This window comes from Mirounga leonina, unplaced genomic scaffold (genome assembly GCF_011800145.1).
Source record: "Mirounga leonina isolate KUSES-001 unplaced genomic scaffold, KU_Mleo_1.0 Mir_173, whole genome shotgun sequence".
Taxonomy (NCBI): Eukaryota; Metazoa; Chordata; class Mammalia; order Carnivora; family Phocidae; genus Mirounga; species Mirounga leonina.
The window spans coordinates 75415313-75436319 of record NW_023270447.1 but is presented as its reverse complement, the minus strand read 5'-3'; the positions used below and the strand labels follow the sequence as shown (position 1 = coordinate 75436319).

Sequence of the window (21007 nt, the reverse complement as noted above, 5' to 3'; positions counted from 1 at the left end):
CCTATTGCTGAGACGCTTTTAATCATGGGCTCCAATCCAGCAACTGTGACTGAGGTGATTGTCAAATGATATGCTTATTGTCAGTATAATGACTGTGACAGAATTGTTTCGGGGCAAGGTAAAAGGAAAATGGATTTTAGACATATCAGCATTATCTTCATTTATATGTGTGCCCATTGTTTGAAAATTGAAATGTACATATATCTTATTCCAGTCAAATTAATAATCAAGAATAAGAGAAAAGAAACAGGAATGGTGATGATTTTCTTTTATGTTATTAAGGACTAAAATTCAAAACACATTTAAAAACAATCCGAGCCAGCATAGATCCAGAGTAGAAATTCAGTATTCAATAAATGTTGAGTGTGTGAGTTAATAAATAAATGAATATAAACTAATTCATCCTACTCAGTTAAGAACCTGTGTTGTTCAGGGAATCGTGGAGGATACAGAATTAGATATGGTTTCTTGTCTTCAAGGAGTTTACAGTTTAGTAGATCATCATAATGCCCTCTTAAATTTGTACAGTGGTTTTGAGGTTCCAAAGAACTTTGCGTTCTGTTCAAGGAAAAATATTTTTGTTGAATTATATTTTAGCTGGCTATTTTAGTTGTTCACCTGATGCATTAACAGCTTTATTTTGCCCTGTGCTATTTTATGATGAAGTAGACAGTCGCCAGTAAGTGAGGGAATATTCTCTAACTCAAATGAGATAAATGTGAAAGAACTTTGGAAATGATAAGGAATGGTTATTAATAAGAGAAAGCAAAATAAATAACTGCACTTAACTGTGACATTCCAGACGTCCTCAGGTTTTATGGCAGCGATTCTCTGCCCATGTCTGCTCCTTCACACATGCACACACACAGACACTCCCAGCAGTAACGTCTAATTACATGCGGTGATTCTCCAGGTGAGGTGGGGTTGGAGTGCTCTGTAGTTTTTAAAAGCCTTAAGGGGATCCTGTGTGGTTTAGCCACCTGTCACTTTGCCATGTTCCCCACTTCCTTCCCCCTGAGAATTGCTGACTTTATAATGGAAAGATGAGATGATGTGTGTGGTAGGGAGAAGACAGGGGCAGAGACGTTTATGTTGAAAACTTCTGGAGTTAAAATTGTTACTTGCCCAAGTAGGCATAATAAGCATTTTAAGTAAGGCACATGTGTTAAGCTTCAGGAAACTATTCTATATCTTTGTTACTGGTGGTTGAAGGAAGCGCCCCTTCACTTGTGAATTTATGAATACTTCCTGTCATCGTGTAGCACGCCACCTGCAGCTTCGATGAGCAGGACTGTGCCTGACTCGTAGATTCTTACAGCTTCACACCTTGAAACTAGAGCTGAGGACTCGGACGTCCCTGGTAGGTAGAATACCTTGGCCCGTCTTTGTTTCAGAAAAGAGTTTCCTGGCCTCTGAATTTTGGAATGATCCAAGTTTGCATCCTTCTCAGCTTCCTAATTTCCTTTTTCAGACCCTAGTCGAAATAATCTGATCTCCAGAGATTTCACTTTTCTGCCGTTCCTGCCTCTTTAATTAATGATGTTTCCTAAGCCTAGTTTTAGCTCCTTTGGGCTATGCTTATTAAAGCCACTAGAGGCTGGCCTGATCCTTGGCTGCCTTGATTGTACATGTGTTCTGCAACCGAAACCCCAGACACCCCAGTGTTGCAACCTCACAGCCTAAAAGCATTTTGGTAATCTTGGGAGGCTTTTTCAGCCACACTGGACCTGACATGAAAGTGATAGATTCTGTATTGTTTTAGAGGGGTGTTGGGGAAGGGGGTGAGTTTGGACTAACCTTTCCAGTGAGGTGTTTACCTAATCCTTATATTTGCAATTTGCATGAAATGCATTTGAACAAATCTGCCACACTGGAGTTTTGTACTTAGTTTTTGCCAGTAGTGTGTTACCTTAAAAGAAAGGTACTTTCCTCCAACTCTCATTTATGATTCTTCTTGTCTGAGTACTCTTGGCAGTTTAGTTTCATTAGATGTTTTGAAAATCCCTTTAAATTTCTGCTACAAGTTGAGGCAGGGGAAGGAGGGAACGTGATCTAGTTCAGATTATTTGCTTTAAAGCTTCCTGTTTCATTAGTGATATTCTCCTTTTTCTTTGATTCCTTGTGGCCTTTCTTGAACCTCACTAGATTTGGAGATTGGTTTTAATGGTAGACTTAATAGCTTATTATTTTCACTTTCTTGTAAGTTATTTGCCAAATATTCTGGAGCCAGTTCCTGTTCTATAGGCACTTATATGTCCAGAGTCTTTTTCTTTGGCCATTTCTCCCAGATCTTCCCACTGATATTAACCCTTTGGGGTTTTGTGTGTATATATATGTGTGTTTTGTTTTGTTTTGTTGTTTTCTAGGCTACCATCCAGGTGATACTTAAGGGAATGTAATAAAATATAACATATACCTTTTTTTTTTTTTTTTAAAGATTTTATTTATTTATTTGACAGAGAGAGAGACAGCGAGAGCAGGAACACAAGCAGGGGGAGTAGGAGGGGGAGAAGCAGGCTTCCTGCCGAGCAGGGAGCCCGATGTGGGACTCGATCCCAGGACCCTGGGATCATGACCTGAGCCGAAGGCAGATGCTTAACGACTGAGCCACCCAGGCGCCCAAAATATAACATATACCTTGTGGAGTCTGGAGGGTCAGATAGAAATTTTAAACATGGTTAAGAGCTCAAAGTGAAATACTGTAATTAGGTTTCCTTCCTTCCTTCCTTCCTTCCTTCCTTCCTTCCTTCCTTCCTTCCTTCCTTCCTTCCTGTCATGGGGCTCAAACTCATAACCCTGAGATCAAGGGTCGCATGCTCTACCAACTGAGCCAGCCAGGCGCCCCTTGGTTATTTTTCTTGATGAAATTTAGTGTGCTCTTCAAAGATTCTGATTACTTTTATTCTCTAGGCTTACTAGATTTGGGTTTAATTATTTTACTTGGATCGTTTTCAAGAAATAGGCCCAGAAGAAAAAAGTTGTTTGCCCAACAAGCTACATAAGTATAATGGTACAGACCAACAGGAGAAACACATATCCTTTGCTAGATGTTTTTTTTTCCATCATGAATTTCTTCAAATACCCAATGAGTGAATATTTCTTCAAGGTCTCTCACCTTTAGTCACGTGGATCCTGGTAATGGAAATTTAAAAAAAAATAACTGTTAGAATGTATTCTTTGAGGCTTTATATCTTTAACATTTAACTTAACTGATACCAAATTGGCCTCTGCTCATCAACCTTCCAAAATGCCTATCATCCCCAGACTTGGAAGCCCCTTCATACCACTAACCTTCATTCCTTTGTTTTCCTCTGCTGCTTTTAAGGACAACGTACTCACATTGAGTCATGGGATTGTGACATCAGAAATAATTTCTCTCTCATCCATCTCTTCTGTTGCCTTTTCTTTTTTAGAGGCTTTGCCTTTAGTGGATTGAAATAGTGCAGCTAATCCACTTGAGGTATACCTGTAGACATCACTAATGGACTTAGACCGTTTGAGATCTCTTTCCTTACCTAGCACAGGGGAGGTGGCCAGAAACAGTCTAGTTCTGTTTTTAAATTATATTATTACTTTGTTCATCTTTAAAGCACTTCTAAAAACCAAATAAGTTGTTCAGTATTAAAGTCAGTATTTTGCCTATCTTGTAGTGAGAGTACTTGTGTTATAGAGAGAATGAGTGCCGTGTTCATGGTCAAACAAAAACTCCTGTCTTAGATGAGAGAAATACTAAGGCTAGAATCTTTTTTCTCAGATGTAATAAGCATTATTTTCTTGCCTTGCTCTAGGCTTGACAGGCTATACCTAATGGTTTATTGTAATTATGAATTTTTTAAAAAATGAATTATCTTTTTATTTTTGAATTACATGTTTCTCTATTACAATGATCATTCTAGGAGTGTGAATTTCGCTAGAAAGCAGTCTTGAGTTGTCTCATGTTTCGTGCCATAGTTATTTCTGTAAAGAATATTTGACTTTAGGGGGCGCCTGGGTGGCTCAGTTGATTAAGCATCTGCTTTTGGCTCAGGTCATGATCCCAGGGTCCTGCATGGAATCTGCTTCTCCTCTCCCCCCGCCCCCGCTCCTACTCTCTCTGTCTCTCTCTCAAATAAATAAAATCTTAAAAAAAGAAAAAAAAAGAATATTTGACTTAAAACTTTTTTCTGTAGAGCTTCATAGTGTGTTTACAAATTAAGTTTATAAATTCATAGTTTATGAATGAGATACTGAGGGTTTATTCTTTCATAAAGTACATCTGCTCATTTTTTTAAAACTTGGTTCTCTTGTAGAATTAAAGAATTATATAAGTTGAATGTGTATATAGGAAAGCATATAAAGAAGGAAAGTAATATTTATTGAATATCTAATGTGAGATGAGAAAGTCCAGTGTGATGGATAAACATATGGGCTTTAAAGTTATTTGAACTCGACTTCAAAGAATGTCCCTGACACTAGTTGTGTCACTTTGAACAAGTCACTTACTTGCTTTAGCCCTCAGTTTTCTCATCTGTAAAATGAGGATGGTAAATAATACCACCTACTTTATAGGACTGCTATAAGGATAATTGAGATAAGTCACATAAAAAACTTAACATCGTGCCTGACACAGATGATTGCTCATAAAGTTATTTGCTGTTACTGCTATTATTATCTTTTCTTCATTGTCTTATTTTGTTCCAGTAAGGGTATTAGCTTCAGTTTCATATGTGAGGAAACCACAGTTGCCCCAGGTTTGGTTACTTGATAGAGGCCCGTATGAGTCTAACCCTAGAGTCTGTCCTCTTTCTGTTGTACAGTATTGTGCCGCTTCATGGTTTCTGAGTGATGTTTATGTGTAAGAACTCATGTGATACTCTCAGACTTTCTGCTACATGGAGAGCAAGTGTCATTATCTTCATTTTCCAGGTGAAGCAACAGGTACCAGGAACCTTTTTTCCTTCTCAAAAAGAGAATGTCTATTAAATAATAATTAAAAAAAAACAGTATAGATATGACAACAGTACAAAATGTGATCGGACCAGGATCCTATTGGTTGATCGAGCTCTATCTATTTATCTGTTGCTTTAAAGGACATTAGTGAGGGGCGCCTGGGTGGCTCAGTCGGTTGAGTATCTGACTCTTGGTTTCGGCTCAGGTCATGATCTCAGATCAAGCCCCGTGTCAGTCTCCATGCTGAGCGGGGAATCTGCTTGAGATTCTCTCTCTCCCTCCCCCTCTGTCCTCCCCCCCCCAAAATAAATAACTAAATCTTTTAAAAAAATAAAGGACGTTAGTGAGATAGTTACTGAAATTTGAGTAAGGTGTCTAGATCAAATAATAGTAACATATCAATGTTAATTTCCTGACTTTGATTTTAAAAAAACCAAAAAAACATATATAGGGAGAGAATGATATCAAGAACGTGATAAAATGTCATTTGTGCATTCTGAGTGAAAAATATAAGGGAACTCTTTGTACTATTCATGCCACTTTTCTGTAAGTCCAGAGTTATTTCAAAATGAAGAGTTACAAAAAATAAAAGTAACATACTTGGTATGCAGAAATTAACGTGATAGTGTATTAGCATAATGCGCCAGACCTTAGTACTCCTGCTCTGGGATGATCACTGTTATATAATTTTTAAGTATCATTTTTTTCTTTTTTTCTATATAAGCAAACGTGTGTATTTCTCCCTTAACAAAAGTACGATTCCAGTTTACATAAAAGTGGCTTTTTGGCTTTTCTCCTCACTTAATCTCTTCTCCGTTTCTTCCCATGGAAATGTATTCATTCACCTTTTCAGCAGCAGCACAGCATTCCACGTAGGATTCACTTCTCCGCGGTCTCGACTCCTGTTTCTGTGCTCCTTCAACAGTGCTCCGCAGCCTCTCACTTCCTGGTTCCTCAGGTTTCTTTCCTATGAAAGGGTAATAACTGCCCTGCCTATTTCACAGTTGTAAGGCTAAAATGAGATAATTAATATGAAAGCATTCGGAAAAATTGCACATACGATGTAAGTGTAAGGTGTGATTAGGTAGATGATTACTACTGCTGAAGATGTGAAGCGTAATCCTGTGGGTTGTTCTCTTTCTCCTCATGTGCTTCTGCAGCCCCCCATCCCAAACCTCACAGAGTCCACACTGTCAAAAGTGGTGTGGTTTGTTTGGTTTTTTTAGATGAAAGTGTTTTTGAAGCAGAATTTCCAAAACTCTAAATTCTCCAACTGTGTTAAGTTACAGTACCTGTCCTTGAAATCTCTGCAGTCTGTGTGATCCTTTGTAAAAACACTATACCACACAATTCTTTTTTTAAAGATTTATTTATTTATTTATTTTAGAGAGAGAGTGTGCGCATGGGAGGGGGGTGGTTGGGAGGGCCAAGGGGAGGGAAAATCCCAAGCAGACCTTGCACTGAGCCTTGCGCAGGGCGCGGGGCGCGGGGCTCGATCTTACCACGCCCAGCTCATGACCCCAGCCGAAACCAAGAGTTGGTCCAAGAGTCGGTCGCTTCATGGACCGCGCCACCCGGCGCCCCACCACACAATTCTTAAAAGCTTTTTTAAGTGATTTCTTATTCTAGGTTTTCTTTATGCTTTCTAAATTGGGCATATCTTACGCTAGATTTGTCATTGCAGTGGCTGTGTGTGTGTGTGTGTGTGTGTAATTGACACGCGAAAGGTTCTCTTGGCAGTCTGCAAGAGGCCTAGAATAGAAAAGAGAAATAAGGAGTAGCTTAGGTCTTCTCAGGCATCCTCCTGTCTGGATTGCACACCAGGAGGCAGGTGCAGAACCTAACAGCAGGGGTGAGGCCATTTTATCTTGATCCTGTGCACAACTTTCTGTAGTCCACCATTTCTCAATTATTTTTGTCTCGGGACCTCTTTCCACTCTGGGTTTATATGGGTTATATCTATCAATATTTACTGTATCAGAAATTGAGACAGACACATTTTAAATAATAATTACAAGCTCATATAAAAATAATAAATCCATGAGAAGAGTGGTGTGGCTTTACATTTTTGCAGATTTCTTTAATGTTAGGCTAAATAGAAGACACTTTGAGAACCCCCACTGCAGGCCGAGCCAGTGGCAGGCAGGCCAAATGGAGTGATAGTCTGGTACGCAGAGCAAGGCTGATTAGATTCATTTCTTCCTATTGAAGACCACAACAGATTGGGAGCAGGTACATGGTAATCTTCGGAGCAGAAGCTGTATTTGTTTCTTTTGTTGATGTTGCTTTGTTCAGATACCCTTCCCAGTCATCTGTGCATGATTTCTCTGTCTACCTTCATTTTAAGTGTGTACTCTGGTAAAGGCCTTACTGTCAATTCTAAACACTCTTGTGCATTGCAGGCCATTCATTCAACAAATATTTGTTGAGTTTTTGTAGTGTGCAGGGTGCTCTGCCAGGCACTGAGGATAAAGTAGGGAACAAAATAGGCAGCTCTTTTGTTCTTGTGGACTTTACATCTAAATAGTTAATTAAATAAAATACTGTTTATTTATAACCGTGATTAAATGTTCTTATAGTACGGGATGCTATGTGAGCATATAATGGGGTAACAGTCTTTACTTTGGGATCAGGGAGACCTTCTTTAATGATGTGATGTCTGTGTTGTGTGCTGAAGGATGGGTGTAGTAGCAGAAGTGCTTCATTAGGTTAAATTGTACGGAGGTGGGGATCTTGTCTGTGACTCAGATAGAAAGGTAAGAAAATGGAAGAATCAACCCTGAACAGTGTTCCCAATTGAGGGAAGGAGAACTAAGGGTTTGGAGATAAGTATTGATTATTTAAGTAGATAGTTGTTTAATTTCTGAGACACTGTGGAATTCAGTGGAGGTTCCATGACAATGAGAAGTTTATACCATGGGCCAGTACTTCTCAAGTTTTAATGTACAGACAGATGGTCTAGGGATCCGGTGAAAATGCAGGCTTAGATGAAATAGGTCTGGGATGGGCCCTGAAATACTTTTGTTCTAAAAAGCTCATAGTGATGCTGATGATGCTGGTCCATGGACCACACTTGGAGTAGCAGGACTATAATTACACATAATCTGATTTCAGTAGGAGGATGGGCTGGACAAGAGGCTGGATGAATATTCTAGAGGTGATGTGGAGTAGGGAGAGGTATTTGATAACAGAGAAGACAGCAGTTTGGTTTAAGAAGTATCATGCCACATACTGAAAGCTAAAAGCAATTCACAGTTGCTATTCCAGAGAAGACAGGCAAGCTAGGGATTGAGATAGATGGCCACTAGCACAGCCAGTGAAATCTTCTACAGAGTCATTTCTGTGGTGAGGACCAGGTGAACTAAATGGCCATTATTAGTCTGCCTAGGGAAAAGGTCAGGTACTGAGGATTGATGGCCACACTCACGGTAATTATGTGGGCTCCAGAAATGATCTACATGATAGCAGCTAGTGGTACTAGAAAGGAGGTGCACTTCACTTGGAAAAAGCAAAATGTTCAATACTGCTTCTCATTAATCATAGGTGATTAATCATTAATCCATAGGTGAAGAGTATTGCCAAATAGATTCAGGTTAAAAATGGCTGGAAATGGCAAGGGTAGGAATAGAATGGAGGAGGGGAAAGAAACTTATAGTTAATAACCCCTTTGAAAGAATCACCACCATTAAGCCTAATAATCACACATGTCTCTTCTTTTTTTTTTTTAATTTTTTTTTTAATTTATTTATTTATTTGAGAGAGAGAGAGTGAGAGACAGAGAGCATGAGAGGGGGGAGGGTCAGAGAGATAAGCAGACTCCCTGCCGAGCAGAGAGCCCGATGCGGGACTTGATCCCGGGACTCCAGGATCATGACCTGAGCCGAAGGCAGTCGCTTAACCAACTGAGCCACCCAGGCGCCCCCACACATGTCTCTTCTTAATTTCACTGGCATCCAGAACAGAAGCTTATAAGACCATCAAAAGACATTATTGGTCTGCCCTTGTTCGATTATATTACTATGGAAAATACCTTTTCATTGTAGTTACGCTTTAAATTTTTGTTCAAGATATTTTATAGTTATTCATAAATGTGTTTGGATCAGAGAAAGTAACATCAAGTTATGAACCATGTTGTGAACTGTATGTATAAAAATATTTTATATTTGATCACATTCTCTTCATGGTTTAAAAGAAATATTTTGGAATGCTATAATGGCTTAAAACCTAACTTTCTCTCCCCAGTAGAATGCCATCTCTTTGGATTTGGCAAAATCTTATGACCTTCAGAACATGGAAGGAAAGGAATTAGGGTACTGATAAGCAGTCATTTTAGGTTACTTGTCTTTTAACTTTTTTACATGTACCTATAGAAGAATAATAAGCATGAGTTACTGCTACAGAGGACTAAGTGAATACTGAATCAGGCAACTGTCTTAAACTTTCTAAAACCCTGAAGGCAGAAATGAATCAATAGAATTCAGTACTAGTCCTAAAGTAAAATCAACTTTTTTTAAAAAGATGAGTAAAGAATTATTTATTTATTTATATTTAAAAGTGTGGTCAAACACATAATGTAAAATTCAGCATCTTAGCCATTTTTAAGTGTACAGTTCAGGAACAATACATATATTCGCATGATTGTGCAACTAAGCTCTAGAACTCTTTTTGCAAAACTTGTAAAATCTAATTTGTTAATTAGGTTGCCTCTTGATTTTTAGAGGCAGGCCCACCTAAAAGGGGAGCCTGAGGAAAGTTGAGGGTATGGCATATGTTTGTGAAAGGTCAAGTTTCCTTAGATATCTGTACTTCTAAACTGTGACTCAGTAAGAGCTTGGGTGTCAAGGAACATGAAAGTACGAGAGCAGTTTTTTTGAAAAGAACTGAAATATATAAAAAGGAACTCTCTTGAAGTCACAGACTTGAAAAAGAGTAGTCATTGTTACAAAGATGATCATTTCTGTATTGCCTTTGGTTTAAATGATTGGGCTATTAAAAGCTATTCAGTAGGCTGTCATTCTTGGGATAATGCTATCTAAATAGTGCAACAGAACATTGCCTGCTAGACTGGGATCCTGCCATGCCTTGGGAGCATTTGGGGCAGAGACAGTTGGTAGTACTCTACCTTCTCCACCTGGGGAGTGGTGATGACTGCACACGATGATATACTCCCCGCATCTCATTCACCTCATCCAGAGGCAGCCCCATGGGGAAAAGTGTTCATTGGAGAGGTAAAAACATTTCCATATGTGCCTAGAAACAGTTCTAGAGACAAGGAAAAACCTTTCAGTTTTAAAGCCAAGCAGCTTGAAAATCTAGTTTGAAACTAGATTTGTGTTCCCGAATGCCGACATGACTCAGCTGTTCATGCTAGTAAAATATGCCTTGCTCTCCACTGGGTCAATGATGGATTTTTAATGGGTGAGAACGAGGGCCCCATCTTCATCTGGCTAATATGATTCTAGTGAAATGAAACTAAAAGGTGGGACTTGCCTGTTTTCTTCTGGTTTGCCTTGGGTTCCTTGATTGTATAGCAAACCTCTTAATCGAAACTTATTATCAAGCCCGAAGAAGTTCTACCAAGAGTTAGTATTAGAAATTGCCCCTAGCTGCAGATAATGTCTCATTATGCTACTGTATCATCGAGGGTCATACGTGTCCGTTCTTGACATCTTTTTACCTTTGTGGCTTCAGAGGGCACAGAAAGAATCCTCAGGGCTGGATCTTGCTTTTGTTGTCTGCCGCCCCCCCCCAAGTTTATAATTTTTTTGTAGCTTATTTTAATATACTTAATGATTTATTAAAGTCTTGATTTTGTTGTTGATGGTGTATATTCAAACAGCTAATGTAATCACATCAATATTGGAATGTTTGTATTACAAAGCAGCATACAAGGCTCTGGCCCAAATCAAAGTAGATTTTAGGTATTTCCAATCTATATCTAAGAAAACTTTTTTTTTTTTTTTTAATGCCTAAACTTAACCTGCTCCAGAATTGACTGCGTTAAGGACATAGAATTAGGGGCTTATTAGTAAGGGGCTTATTAATCTGAAGGCTTCTATTATCTATTGTACAACTCATGAACAAAAGAATGGACTTTGAGATTTTAATCCATGTCCTTACCTTGTTTTGAGCTACTGCAGTGGTTAAATCTGTGTCCTGCCTGGCTTATCAAAGTCTGCTTCTACTTAACATAAATCCAGAGGGAACTGGAAGCACACATTTACATCTTAGCTAGAGCAGGGCTAGGATACTTTAGGATTTTTTTCTTTAATGTACATTTTGTGTTCTCCCAACCCATAGTAGTAATTGGCAACTGCTCCCTACGTTAGTTTCTATTTGGGGATGTCCTTTGGTTAATACAGGTGAATACCACACAGAGGCAAGAGGAGAAAAGAGGGAAAAAGACAGAATCCTTCAAGCATGTAGGGATGTGCATCAAGAATTTCAAAGACTCTTCAAACAGATGTAGAGGGGTGGGCAAACAGCAAATTCGAAGGCTTTCAACCATGACATTTTCTTCTAATGAAGAAGAGCTGGAAAGCTGTAATTTTGAGAGTGTTGCAGTATTTTAAATCAGACACTTAGCACATTTTAAAATAGTGGTGAAATGTAAAATTTTTTTCCATCTTAGAATTAAGCATTTTTGGTCATCATCTTACTTTGATAGTTGTGGGTCTCGGAGTGAATGGCAGAGCTTTTAAAATTTAGGTGGGTTGTAGCAACATCTCCCTCTGTCCTTTATCGCCGTTATTTTCATGGTATGTGAAGATATTTTTGTCTCTTAAAGAAAGCAGTGCATTTTCTTTTTCTAGTGCTTCACCAATGACCTTCAATTAATTCTCTATTTTTATGCTTTGCAGTACATTTTTATACCTGAAATTCCTGGTAGTGTGGGCACTTGTCCTCCTGGCAGATTTTGTCCTGGAGTTCAGATTTGAATACCTGTGGCCGTTTTGGCTTTTCATCAGGAGCGTCTATGATTCCTTCAGATACCAGGGACTGGTATGTTTATTAATATGTTTTTCAAGTCTAAGGGGTTTAATTTTCTAAGAAAGTCTTCAGTAACTGATGATAAAAAAACCCACTATCAAATCATTATACCTCACCCACCCTTCTCTACCATTCCAGTGAAAAGAAGGGGAGGGACAAAGACCTTGGGAGGGAAACAGAGTAGTGAAGGAAGCAATAATTACCCAGTCCTACTCTGAAGTATTTCTGGAGCCCTATCACCACATTAGTGATTGGGTTAGAGTTACAGCAGTGGTTCTCAAACTTTGTGGTCTCAGGGCCCCGCTAAACTCTTAAAAACTACTGAGGATTCCGAGGAGCTTTTATTTATCTGGGTTAGATCTATCCATATTTACTATATTAGAAATCAAAACTGAAAACAAATTTAAATGCTTATTAATTCACTTAAAAATAATAACAAGCCCATTACATGTTAATGTAAATTACATTTTTAAATGAAAAATATATTTTCCAAAACAAAACAATTAGAAGATTGACTACATTTTTGCAAATGTCTTTAATGTCTGGCTTAATGGAAGGCAGCTGCATTTTCATATCTGCGTCTGAACTCAGTGGATTGCAATATCACGTATCATGTAGCTTCTCGAAAAAGCCACCTTAATCCTAAGTGAATGAGCATGAAAAAGGCAGATGCCATCTTAATATTGTTAGGAAAATGGTGTTGACCTGGAAGACCCACTGAAAGGATCTCAGAGACACCCCACTGCCCCACTGACCCTGGAAATCCCCAAACTATGTTTTGAAAACTACTGGGTTAGAGCAAGGGCTTAGCCTGGGCTTGTTCCCCTGGTTGATCTGCAGTTCTCTTGTGTCCTCTGGCTACACCTTATACCTGGAACTCTTCCACTCAGAAATCCAGAGCCTCAAAAAGATGGCTTCGGGCTCATGTCCTCTTGGGAATACCTAGTGGTGTGTCCAGAGAAAGGCTGCGTTATTTAAATCCTTAACATCAGCATAATTCTTACTGTCATGGTTCATTTGTGCTCCAACAGCCGGTTCTTCAAGAATGAGGCTCTTACTATGGACTCTGAAAAACAAACTGAGGGTTCTAGAGGGGAGGGGGGTGGGAGGATGGCTTAGCCTGGTGATGGGTATTAAAGAGGGCACGTTCTGCATGGAGCACTGGGTGTTATGCACAAACAATGAATCATGGAACACTACATCTAAAACTAATGATGTAATGTATGGGGATTAACATAACAATAAAAAAAAAAAAAAGAATGAGGCTCTTTAGGAATGTTTTAAGAGGAGAGAGGAACCCTTTCTGTGTTAAAATTCTAGTTTTAGGTAACCCACCTGCGGAGTCCAAATGAACTCATTGGGACCCAACTCAGCTTGTTCTGGTCCAGTTCTTCTTGATTTGAGGACATAAATAGGATTACTTTTTAATATTGAATTCACCTCTACTTTTTACATAGTGGTTTTTATATGTTTAAAATTCCCTGTTGTCACTTGCTCTATAGTTCTTGCATGTCGGTTTCAGAGATTTTGTTCAACATGCTTTTAATAATCCGTTTGAAAATAACAAGTTCTAAGATGAGTTTTTAATTTTGTTTTGTTTTTTCCTTTAGGCCTTCTCAGTATTTTTTGTTTGTGTAGCTTTCACATCAAATATAATATGTCTGCTGTTCATCCCCATACAATGGCTCTTTTTTGCTGCTAGCACCTATGTATGGGTTCAGTATGTATGGCACACAGGTAAGTCTTAATGGCTTCTTAGATGGATAGAAATCTTGGATTCAAACTTTTTTAATGTAATGATTTCTTTGACTACATTATTTAGAGTTGAGTTTAATGTGGACATTTTTTTAAAGATTTATTTATTTATTTTTGCGTGCGCATGCACACACGAGAGAGAAAGAGAGGGAGAGAGAGAGAGAGAGAGCACGAGCAGGGTGGGGGAGGGGCAGAGGGAGACTAAAACTCCCCGCTGAGCTGGGAGCCTGATGCGGGACTTAATCCCAGGACCCTGGGATCATGACCTGAGCTGAAGGCAGATGCTTAACCGACTGAGCCACCCAGGTGCTCATGTGGACATTTTTTCTTTTTTAAAGATTTTATTTATTTATTTGAGAGATAGAGTGGAGAGAGAGTATGAGAGGGGGGAAAGTCAGAGGGAGAAGCAGACTCCCCACTGAGCAGGGAGCCCAATGTGGGGGCCGATCCCCAGACTCCAGGATCATGACTTGAGCTTAAGGCAGAGGCCCAACCAATTGAGCCACCCACGTGCCCCCCATGTGGACATTTTTAAGTGGCCTTTTCCTAATAGATTATACCTCTAAAATATATTTTATATTTTTTTCATTATTAAATGAAAAGTTTAAGTCTTTATGATTTGACATCTCAATTGTAGGCATCTCAATGACCAATTCTCATTATGAAGATTTTTTTTTTTTTTTTTTTTTTTTTTAAGTTGAAATGGTTTATGTTTAGGTAGACTCGTAGACAGCGATGTTCCACATAGGAAAAATGTTCCTGGAGTTTCAGCTTTGAAAGGAATGTCTGAGGTCATTTTGTTGAACCCTTATTTGGTATAAGAATCCCCACAGCATCCCTGACACATAGTGGTTTAGTCTCTGATTGAAAGGCCACAGTGACAAGGAACTCCGCTTTGGGGGCAGCTATAGTAGAAAGTTCTTCCTGATACTGAGCCAGAATTTTCCTCCTTACACTTTTGACCCAGTACATCTTGACTGTTTGGGGGTTTGTTTATCTCTTAGAGGATATAAGGAGGCTTTCCCCCCAAGCATAGGGAAGTGTACACCACTTGCCTTCAGATTCAAGGGGTCTGCAGACCATCCCCTCAAGCCCCAACACCGCATGCCTGCATTGGAACCACACGAAAGGAGTGTGGTCTCCCATCCACGGTTAGCATTTTGTAGAGATTTCAAGACACTGTCCTATCCTCTCGGGCCTTCTTGTCTGTAGGCACAGCATCTCTGGTTTCATCAGCTTCTCCTTATGTGTCATTTGAAGCACTTTCACCGTCCTGATCTCCCGAGTTCTTGAGTGGTTCTCGTCACCAAAATGTGCTGTTTCTGGTACGTTCTGCCTAGAGTGGAGCCACACAGTCCTCTCCCTTCTTCCTAAAGCTAACACGACAGTTCCTCAGTCTGCTTTCCTCTAATTAAAGTGATTTTTTCATACTTTAGTTTTTCCTTGTATTTTCTTGTCCTGGGTCGTCGTTTCAAGTGAGTTGCCATTTACACTTGTCATTCTGTCTAGGTCTCAGTTTCTTCTTTTTTTTAAGATTGATTTATTTATTTGTGGGCGAGGGGCAGAGGGAGAGAGAGGATCTCCAGCAGACTCCCTGCTGAGCAAGGAGACTGACACAAGGCTGGATCCCACGACCCTGAGATCATGACCTGAGCCCAAATAAAGAGTCGGCTGCCTAACCTACTGAGCCACCCAGGCACCCCATCAGTTTCTTCTTTGTCATAAGATGGTGGAATAATCTAGATAATGTTTAGGGGAGCCTTCCAGCTTAACAATCCATGACTCTGATGAACTATAATGATTTCCTAAATTACTTTAATAATGTCTTAGTAGTTTGGAAAAAACAACTCCTATAACTACTAACAGAATCTACTGGGAATGAGTTCAGTGGGTGACCCACAGAGCAGCAGTGAAGCGAATATCATAAGTGATACTGGCCTCTCTTTAGCCCTAGGCTCAGAAATGTTGGAATAGCTAAGTTGTGAAGTATGTTTTAATTTGGAATGATTAATATTCAAATAAACAAAACAAAGCAAACTTTGTATTCCTATTGGGCTGAAGAGATCTAAGTACAGTTTATATAACTTGGGAATAATTTCTCTTATCATTTGTTAAAATTTAAAATTCTTAAGTTTATTAGGAATCGTTGATGCAATTATGTATTGCCACAAAAGAATGATTATATCAGGGCGCCTGGGTGGCTCAGTTGGTTGAGCGACTGCCTTCGGCTCAGGTCATGATCCTGGAGTCCCTGGATCGAGTCCCGCATCGGGCTCCCTGCTCGGCAGGGAGCCTGCTTCTGCCTCTGACCCTCCCCCCTCTCATGTGCTCTCTGTCTCTCATTCTCTCTTTCTCAAATAAATAAATAAAATCTTTAAAAAAAAAAAAAGAATGATTATATCATAAACTTCCTTGCTGTTAAGAGGGAAAAAAACAGAATACAAAACTGTATGTACAACATGACTCACTTGCTCAAAAATATTTTCAACGTAATTTTATTATTTGATAAGTGTAGAAATACAGGTATTTTGTCCAAAAATTTCTATTTTTTTCTGTAATGTGATTATGTATATGATAACTTCAGAAATTAATATAGGGAGTTAGAGAATATAAATTTTTGAAAATGCATTTTGCAATGAATTTGAAAATGCATTATCCTAAGAGTTGCTATTTGTCTTCGTACACTGTGAAAATGCCCCTTTTTTTGTATGTTAAATCTATAAGAATGGTTGAGGCCATTCGCTGCCTTCACAGAGCTTTTAGCGTTTTCTTACTGCATGGACTAGGTCTAAGGGGATTTAAGTTCTTCTTAGGAGCAGACCCAGGATTATCTCTGTGAACTTGGACCCAATTTGTATAAACTCTGGGCCTTACTTTACTCTTCAGTATGATAAGGAGGTTGGACTAAATGATCTTTGTAGTTCCAAGATGCTATGATTTTTCTTTTGTTTCATCCCAAAGATCCTTAGTAAAAAGCTATTTAGTCCTTCAGATCACTGATTTCCCTCCCCTGACTCTCTATTCTCTCTTCTATAACTCGCTTGCCTTAAATAGTCTCAGAGGAGCTCTTTCCAGAGTTATTGGACCTCATGCCTATGTAGTCCATCTTCATTTAAAAAAAAAAAAAATCCCATTATTAATCATGTCCTGACATAGATAAACCTAGCCTGCAGATTTTGATTCTAAAAATCAATGAAAATTACCTCATTATTTGTATCTTATTTATTCTATTGCAAGTTGCTTTTTACTCCCTTGAAAATTGTTTTTATTGTTTATTTTTTTAAAAAGATTTTATTTGTCAGAGAGAGAGAGAACGCGCACAAGCAGGGGGAGCGGCAGGCAGAGAGAGAAGCAGGCTCCTCATTGAGCAGGGAGCCTAATGCAGGGCTCCATCCCAGGACCTTGGGGTCATGACCTGGGCCAAAGGCAGATGCTTAACTGACTGAACCACCTGGGCACTCCCCAAAATTGTTTTTAATTATAAAAGAAATATAAGCTTGTAGTTAAGAAAAAAAATTTGTAGAACAGGGGTGCCTGGGTGGCTCAGATGGTTAAGCGTCTGCCTTTGGCTCAGATCATGATCTCCAGGTCCTGGGATTGAGCCCCTCGTCTGTCTGTCTGTCTGTCTCCCGGGTCAGCGAGGAGTCTGCTTCTCCCTCTCCCTCTGCCTCTCCCCCTGCTTGTGCTCTCTCTGTCTCTGTCTCTGTCTCTCTCTCAAATAAATAAATAAAATCTTTTTAAAAAAAATTGTAGAACAGAACTTAAATGTCAGAAACATTTCTTTGTGCAATAACTCATTCTTCAGAATTTATTTTTTTTTACATGTTAGTACAGATCATTCTTTTGAAAAGCTGCATCTTTTATTATACAGGTTTATCATAAACAGTTCTCTGTTGATACACATTTAAAATAATTCTACATTTTTTGCTATTGCAAATAATAATATAGTGAATATTCTTATACATTTATTCTAGGGCTTTTTAAAAATATTTCTATAGGGTAGATTCCTGGAATTGGAATTTCTGGGTCAAATGTATAATATTTTAAATTTAATTATACTGACGAACTGCTTTCTAAAAATGTTGCCCCAATTTATATTTTTGCCAAGTATGAGAACGAACCCTTTGCCTTACCCTCCCTATATTACCTGTCTTTTAAATTTTGCTTATCTGGTAGGTTAAAAAAAAATGGAATCTCATTTTTGAAACATTTGTATCTCCCTAATCAGTGGTGAAGTTGAGCATCTTTTCATATGTTTTTAAGCCATCTATATTTTTCTTTTATAATTTGCAAATTCTTTTCTTCAGTTGTCTTTTTATTGATTTGTAGGAGCTCTTTGTATGGTAGGGCTGTGACTCCTTTCTTTTACATATTGTAAATATTTTTTGCCAGAATGTTTGTCTTTTATTTTTGTCTATGATTCCATCACATCTTTTGTCATATAAAAGCTTTCAGTTTGGATCATATTCCTTTTTATTTTTAAAGATACATTTATTTATTTTGAGAGAGAGCATGAGCTAGAGTGTGGGGAGGGGGGTAGAGGGAGAGGGAGAGAGAATCTCAACCAGACACTGCTGAGGGCAGAGCCTGGCATGGGGTTTGATCTCATGGCCCTGAGATCATTACCTGAGCCAAAATCAAGAGTCGGACACTTAACTGACTGAGCTGCCCACGTGCCCCTGAACCATATTGCTTTTTAATTAGTTTGAAGTCTTAATGAAAGTTGCTGTAGTTGAGAGAACAAAGTGATGGTCGCCAGAGGGAAGGAGCATGGGGGGAGGGGCAACATGGGTGAAGGGGAGGGAGGTACAGGATTCCAGTTGTGGAATGAGTAAGTCACGGGAGTAAAAGGCACAGCATAAGGAATATAGTCAGTGATATCGTAATAGGGTTGTGTGGTGACAGATGGTCACTACACTTGCGGTGAGCACAACATAACATATAGGGAAGTTGAATCACTATGTTGTACACATGAAACTAATGTAACATTGTGTGTCAACTATACTCAAAAAAAAATAAGAAAGTTACTGCAGTTGAACTAGTCTCCCAAACAACCCATCTGTTATGTTAGTTTAATGTATCACTGATGCTTGTCTCTCTGCTGCTTTCCCACAGAAAGGGGAGTGTGTTTGCCCACAGTGTCGCTCTGGATACTCTTTGTTTATATTGAAGCAGCAATTAGGTTTAAAGATCTCAAAAATTTTCATGTAGACCTTTGTCGTCCATTTGCTGCTCACTGGTGAGTATTATGTGTATTCTTAATCTATAATTCAGTTCAATGTAGAATGGTAAGTTCAATCATAAGTTTTGTTTTTAGAGATTTTGCATGAACCCGGAAGACAACATAACATAGTGGTAAAGAGCATGAGCCCTCTATTCAGGCAGATGAGTGTCTGAACCCCAGCTCTTTCCCCTAACAGCATTGTTGCCTTGGGCCTGTCACTCTCTCTAAGCCTTAGCTGTCTCACCTGTGTATTAGGGACCTGTCTTGTAGGGTCGTGGGAAAGAGGAAATGTGAGGATATATGTAAAGTATTTAACTTAATTTCAAGCACAAAGGTGTCTGATAAATGTTATCTATTTTTATTATAATCAGATAAGGATTCTAAAATGCCTTAATGAAATGTATGGCTATTTCATGAAGCTTAAATGAACTGACTTAATTTTTGCTAATATTTATGGCAGAAACCAAAATAAACAGGTATCAACTAAAAAGATATAGTTTCCAATATTTTAAAGTCTTTTCACAAGCAAGTGAATTAAGTAAACTTGGTCAATAAAACTTGTCACTTTAAATTTGTAGTGGGATCACATTTAGACTAATTATAATTTATAAGTTTGAATGTTAATGAAGCTGAATATGAGTTTTGACAGTGTTTGCAGAGGCTTTGAAATGATATTAGACAGACTGATGAGTTGAATGAAAATATTTCAACTTTTTATCCCAGAGGTTAGAGTTACAAGTGCAGCTGGTTTAACTTGGTCCTACAAAACAAATATTGGCACTGATAATATCAATCCTCATTTAAATGATTCTTGAATTTATGTATGACAGAGTATTTATGAACTGATTTTTCAGGAACAGCTGGTTGACAATACCCCTCAGGCAGCAAGAATAAAGTAGTCACCTGAGTTTGACCCTGGCTGTGGTATTAAAAATGAATATGTGTCCGTTTTGATTTTCTAACACTTACAGTGTTTACTTTTACCCACTCATAAAATCTCCACCCTGTTAGTTCTTAAAAGCATACAGATGGCCAAGTTCTTTTTTTTTTTTTTTAAAGATTTTATTTATTTATTCATGAGAGAGAGAGAGAGAGAGAGAGAGGCAGAGGGAGAAGCAGGCTTCCCACAGAGCGGGGAGCCCGATGCGGGACTCGATCCCAGGACTCCGGGACCATGACCTGAGCCGAAGGCAGACGCTTAACCATCTGAGCCACCCAGGCGCCCCAGATGGCCAAGTTCTAATAATGCACAAGGAACTTTGGTGTTAATCAAAGACATTAGCCACTGTATCCAGCAGTCACTGGGTTAAGTTCTTGAGTTGGTTTGAAGAATGCTGGAGTCTGGTGGGCAGCCTCTCATGGTCTAGCAGTCCTGCGGCTCCCTGGGGGTGTGTTCTGTGTGCCGGCTGCCTCTCATTTCCACAGCAGACATCCCGTATATTTATGTGTTTACTAAGTGCTCTAATACCATTATCATCTAGAATTTATTTCTTAATTTCAGTCCTAGATGTCCTCATGTGTTTGATGCATGTGTTGTGTGTTTTTTACTGACAATAACTGGCTAGATTTTCTTCTTTCTAGCATTGGGTACCCTGTGGTGACTTTGGGCTTTGGCTTCAAAAGTTATGTAAGCTACAAAATGCGGTTAAGGAAGCAGAAGGAAGTGCAAAAAGAGAACGAATTTTACATGCAGCTTCTTCAACAAGCTCTCCCCCCAGAGCAACAGATGCTACAGAAGCAAGAAAAAGAGGCCGAGGAAGGTAGGTCTTTACCCTAAAGTTGTGTTGGCTGGGTAGATTAGTCATTATTTTGTTGCTATCAGTAGAATTTTTTTTTCCCCTGGCAGCGTTGGTAGGACTTTGGAAGATGACCAAGGATTTTCCTGTTTTCTGGTGTTCCCTTTCAGGGCCATTGCTTTGTTTGGTCATGAAATACAGGGTGTGGGGGTTTTCTACCTCGTGTCTGAAGACCATGTGCTTTTACTATGTTTATTTTATTATTTTTATATATTTTATTTTTATAGCTTATTTTATGTTTCAATACTTTATCTGTTATAAATATTTTAAAATATTTGTTCTCAGTAGCAATGTATATATAACTCTGTGACTT

At 38.8% G+C, this 21007-nt stretch overlaps 1 protein-coding gene across 1 annotated transcript in view; it reads left to right on the top strand.

Annotated features, from left to right (window-relative positions):
* The window catches only part of MACO1 (macoilin 1), a 60226-nt gene that overhangs the window by 2943 nt on the left and 36276 nt on the right, over positions 1 to 21007 (top strand). The window contains exons 2-5 of the mRNA XM_035019453.1: positions 11790 to 11931; positions 13530 to 13656; positions 18790 to 18913; positions 20480 to 20658. Coding sequence (XP_034875344.1) covers positions 11790 to 11931; positions 13530 to 13656; positions 18790 to 18913; positions 20480 to 20658 — 572 coding nt within the window. The remainder of the gene's footprint in view (positions 1 to 11789; positions 11932 to 13529; positions 13657 to 18789; positions 18914 to 20479; positions 20659 to 21007) is intronic.